The sequence below is a fragment of the Limulus polyphemus genome, unplaced genomic scaffold (genome assembly GCF_000517525.1).
Source record: "Limulus polyphemus unplaced genomic scaffold, Limulus_polyphemus-2.1.2 Scaffold0, whole genome shotgun sequence".
NCBI lineage: Eukaryota > Metazoa > Arthropoda > Merostomata > Xiphosura > Limulidae > Limulus > Limulus polyphemus.
In genome coordinates, this window is record NW_013665610.1 from 5,156,283 (window position 1) to 5,161,384 (window position 5,102).

Sequence of the window (5,102 nt, forward strand, 5' to 3'; positions counted from 1 at the left end):
GCTGAAGGGCGAGCATGTTTGGTGTGACGGGATTCTAACCGCGACCCTCAGATTGCGAGTCGAGTGCCTTAACCACCTGGCCATGCCCGGGCCCCAAATTTTGTACCAGCCGTCCTTACCCGGCGTTGCCCGGGTATTACCTAAACAGAGGGCCGATGTTTAGCTAGTTTTAAACGGAAAGGTTTAAAATTTTGCTTTTAATATAAAAATATATGTTAAACGCATAAACGTACTAATAAATGAAAAGACAGATATACTGCTTTTAAGCATTCTGTGAATATGAAAAGTACGAACGAACATTTAGTTGTAATCGTTTCTGCCAATAATATGAATTCTAACATTTTTATGCATTTTTTAAACCTGTATTACAAACTTATTTAGATAAAAAATGATTCTTTAAAAATTTGTTGTATCAAGCGACAGATGGCAGCATATTCTACTTTCTTTTTTATGGCTATAGGGCAAAATTACAGGCTAAAATGTTTTTGAGAAAAAAATAATACCCAAGTGTCACCCTCAGAATTCCCTTAGTATGCATGCAAAGATTCAGGTCTCTGGTTTATTTCCTCTTGGAGCTATAGCGCAGACTGACCGACACAGAAACACACCCACAGGCCGTTTTATTAGTATAGATACAAAGAAATTAGAAACTATAATTTCGAACTTCCTAAATCTGTTATATGGCATTAATTTCCGTAGCAGTGTCTGATCAATACAAAAGGACTATAGGTGCTAATTGTTTAGGCCTGTAACGAATGTACTACGTTACAAATGACTACGAAAATGAACATCTTAATTTATGCCTAAGGAACTTCCCTATAAACTAAATATATTTAGTTTATATAAAAGGAAAACACCATAATGGCAATAGAAACACTGGCATTGGTAATAACCACAAATAAGACGTTACTCCACAGGACGTGTTAATTATTTAATTTAATGTTTTTTAACGGATAATGCAGTAGCCTGAGTATATACAGAAGAAAAGTGTAAAAAAATACGATATAAAATAGAGCGTTACATACTTAATTTAGATACTTTTTACTCGTACATTGATATTGTTATTTTCATCCAACGGCCGAATACATGCATCTTATTCAGTGTTATTTTCAAGGCGTAGTGGAATCCTATGATAACTTTTCCTCCCACTCCGATTCCAAGAACAGCACGAACAAGAATTACCAATCACAGTCTGCAAGCATAAATTAATTCATTGTTAGAATGAAGATTAAAAAATAAAGTATTGATAAACAGTGGTACCATAGAGATAGTAAAACTTTTTACTAAACTATGAGTAGTATATAATATACATATAATCGAGCTCTCCAGAAGGCTTTATGTTAATTTTTTTTGCGATATGATCAATTTTAATAAAATTAAAAAATGGGAACTTAACTAGAGTATCTACTTAAAAAGTACCGTTTCCAGGGTAGAAACAACCATACGTTTCAATCATATATTGGGATTTTCCCCACCAAGTACAAACTTACTATAATTGTGAAAACAGAATCGTTGTATTTTAATTTTTTTTCTCACTTTTTGCAAATATACATCAGACCATTCAAATTGAATCAATTTTAGGGTAGTCAAACATAGTATAAAATATTTGAATATATGCTATTTGTTAGCTGTCATAATTATGTCAGGCCATATATATTCAGTAGATACTGGGATTTTTTTAATACGAACTCACCTACGCGCACGTAGGCTATAAGGTCAAGTCATTGATCTCAAAGATTCAGGTAGAGTGGTTCCTAATTTTGAACTATTGAACAGAAACAAGGCAGCCAGCCAAAATCATCCGCCCCCCTCCACAATGGCTCTGTCTGGCTCTTTAAACCGAATAATGGGATTTATCGTCATTTTTATAACGTGCAGATCGTATTCAGCCCTACACGACTCGATTCACAATCCTGTCACGAAAACAAATAGGCCATACCCGACACTTTATTTGAACAATATTGTTATGGCTTGTTGCTGAAGGTGCGAGCCTTGGCGCTACGGACACCATTTTTAGAACTTTTTTTTTTATAGCTGAAGGAAATTCTAAGGGCGTTATGGAAAAGAAATGTTCATGCAGCGAAAGGATCGATATTAATAATTCAATTTACTAATTATGTTTACGATGGTCTTTCTATAGAAAAGAAAACTCGATATATGTATCAATATCAAGTTTTAAATGACGTAGTCATGAGTAAAAGGATAACAGTTATTTCAATTGTTTGAAAAAGTACTTAACACTAATATGTACCTTAAGTATTGAGTCCAACCCATGAGTGTTTATTTAAAGTACGTTAAATGAAACTGCAATTTAAATAAAAACTAAATAGAACATTCAGGTGTGGAATTACGGGATTACGATGCATGAAATATAAAAAAAAGGTTGTATTAAAAAATTCAGAAAATTTACAGTCCTTTAAAACCACAAATCAGGTTTTCTTCCAAGGTTTTAGTTGTAATGTCATATCTTTGAAAATTTTTTATTCCATTTTTATATTTATATGTTTATAATTTTAGATGTCTCAAATCACATTTCACGTGTAAAATCTAAGATCGATATCCATAACCAGATATCAACTTGAAAGTGACACCCATAAACAGACATAAATTTGAAGATGGAAATCGTGCATTTCATTTTTCATATTGGTTCATTTCTCTGACAAAAATAAATAAATACAAAAATTTGTGTAATCAATTAAACTTCAGAAATGTTAAGATGAAAAACACAACTGTTGTATTTAAGTGATTGGTTTTGTACTTGCTAACAGGAAGTGTACATGGTGTCTGGAACCATAGGCACTTCAAAGAATTTTACAAAATGTGGTGCACATGCTATCTTTGCAATTCGAAACAAGTTTGGGTTAACAGCAGGAATAATTCGACCTTCTCATGGTTTGACAGCGCCATAATCATTCACGTATCTAAAATTAAGGAAAGCTGCAAATCACCTATGGTTCTAGATATTTCGGACACTCTGTATTACGTGATATGGAGCCAATCATGGCTGTTTAATGTTCACACTACACAACTGGGATCGTGTGTTTGGGTGTTTTCTTGTAGCAAAGCCACATCGGGCTATTTGCTGTGTCCACCTAAGGGAATCCAACCCCTGATGTTAGCATTATAAATTCGAAGACTTACCGCTGTCCCACCGGTTTTATACGAGGTCGATCAAATACCACTATTCGGTAACACAAGAGTAACCGAAGAAATAGCGGTGGGTGCTGTTGATCAGCTAGCTGCCTTCCTTGTAGTCTATCAGTTCAGAGTTAGGGATAGCTAGCATTGATACCTTTTTAGTAACTTTGCAAGAATATCCAAAAACAAACATATAAATACGTCATACCAGTGCATAATCATCTGACGTGAAAGTTTCCAGTTTTTCCGATTTTCCACAAATTCTGGCAGTTGCACCCCATGCAGAATGTAGGATAGTTATCACCAACTGAACAATGACAAATGAAACAATTGTAAACCTATATACTATTTAGTACATGATCTATAAAAAGATTTATATAGTTATTAACGAATTATCTTACACTCTGAGCTATCCAGAATCTCACCAATGACAATACAATTATACGCGTTTATCCTTTTTATCATTATTTTTACTAATATACTCCTTTTTGACGTGTTTAGAACATACTTATTTAACTGTATTACTTCTAAAGATTTAATAGAAATTAAATTAATGCTGATTTAAAAAAATATTTAAGAAAACAAAACGTAAATCTTTAAGTTAAATCGGCTTTTAGTAAAACTGATTTCTTGTTGAGAGAAAAGGGTAATCTTACTACTGCCAACTCAAATCCCAGCAAAACCATAGTTCCATTTTCGAAACCCATTTGTTCGAGAAGTGCGCCCCCTAGAGATGGTCCAACAAAACCGCTACATAAAGGAAATCACACATTATAATCAACTTCAAAAGTAAAAACATTAAAAATACTTCTACTTTGAATTAAAAGGTCTTAGCTGTTGTTATTATTATTAAAAAAATTACCCAAGAGCAATCGCACTATTAACGAGTCCTGAAACAATCGATATGGTTGTGACGTCATTTGGGAATCCTCGTAATCTGGAAGGAAGAGTAAAATTGGTATTTTTATTTTCTGTTATTTGTGTGATAAAATTTAGTGATATCCATTATATATAATAATATGAACATTTTCGAGTTTCCATTAGAGTTGTTCCTTTTTCTCACTTTCAAATTAAAGCAACATCGAAATAGGAATGAATGGATTACAGATGCAAAACATTCAAACCAATATCCCATTTACAGCCTTAGAAATCACTATGAAAACAAATAAATAATTTTTTTCTGAGGAAACTTCACAAATATTTGCAGTTTATATAAAATAAACAACAAGAAACTGCTCACTTCCTGGATAAAGGTCATGAACTTTTTATTGTAGTTGCTTTTAATCTTCAGGATGTATTAAATCTTTAATTTCATATTTTATTCAACAAAAAAGCAGAAGCGTGAGTTCATATTACATATCGAAAAAACACGCTTATTACATATTTTATTTAAATCAGTCACAGTTTTTTTGTCATTATCATTATCATACATTGAGTGAATGTATATTTTTATTAGGTCGTCAAGAAATTAATGTCGCTTTTTTAGATGAAAAAACCATAACAACTTATTTATCAAAACAAAACATTTATTAAATGGAATAGTCTTCATTCTTATCGATGATGCTTTTCCATCTTACAATCAGGTTGTTAATGCTCTGATTATAGAAATAACTTGGCTTTGAAGCAAAAAAAGAAATGTCAATGTCTTCTTTAACACCTTCTACATTTGCATACATTTTCCCATAAAGATGGTGTTGCAACGAACAAAAAGATGGTAATCTGATGGTGCCATATCTGGAGAATATGGTGGGTGGGGGAGAACTTCCCAACCCAACTCCATAATCTTGTGTTGCGTCAAACGTGCCACATGTGGACGTGCATTGTCGTGGAGAGGAAAAACACCTTTCTAACTGACGAGTGAAGGGCGTTTCCGATGAAAGGCTTGATTTAAACGTTCCATTTGCTGACTATAGATCTCTGCATTGATAGTTCGCTGTGGATTGAGGAGTTCGAAATTAATTACT

General features: G+C 33.1%; 1 protein-coding gene across 2 annotated transcripts in view; it reads right to left on the minus strand.

Annotated features, from left to right (window-relative positions):
- Window positions 1–376: 376 nt before the first annotated feature.
- The window catches only part of LOC111085736 (MFS-type transporter SLC18B1-like), a 33,372-nt gene continuing 28,646 nt past the window's right edge, over window positions 377–5,102 (minus strand). Inside the window, exons 12-15 of one of the 2 annotated variants that reach the window (XM_022385729.1) lie at window positions 4,001–4,075; window positions 3,795–3,888; window positions 3,347–3,445; window positions 377–1,192 (exon numbers count right to left, since the gene is read on the minus strand). In XM_022385729.1, the coding sequence (XP_022241437.1) occupies window positions 1,094–1,192; window positions 3,347–3,445; window positions 3,795–3,888; window positions 4,001–4,075 (367 nt within the window). In that variant the 3' untranslated portion in view covers window positions 377–1,093. Of the gene's footprint in view, window positions 1,193–3,346; window positions 3,446–3,794; window positions 3,889–4,000; window positions 4,076–5,102 lie in introns of those variants that run through there. The other variant, XM_022385784.1, reaches the window with a different exon arrangement.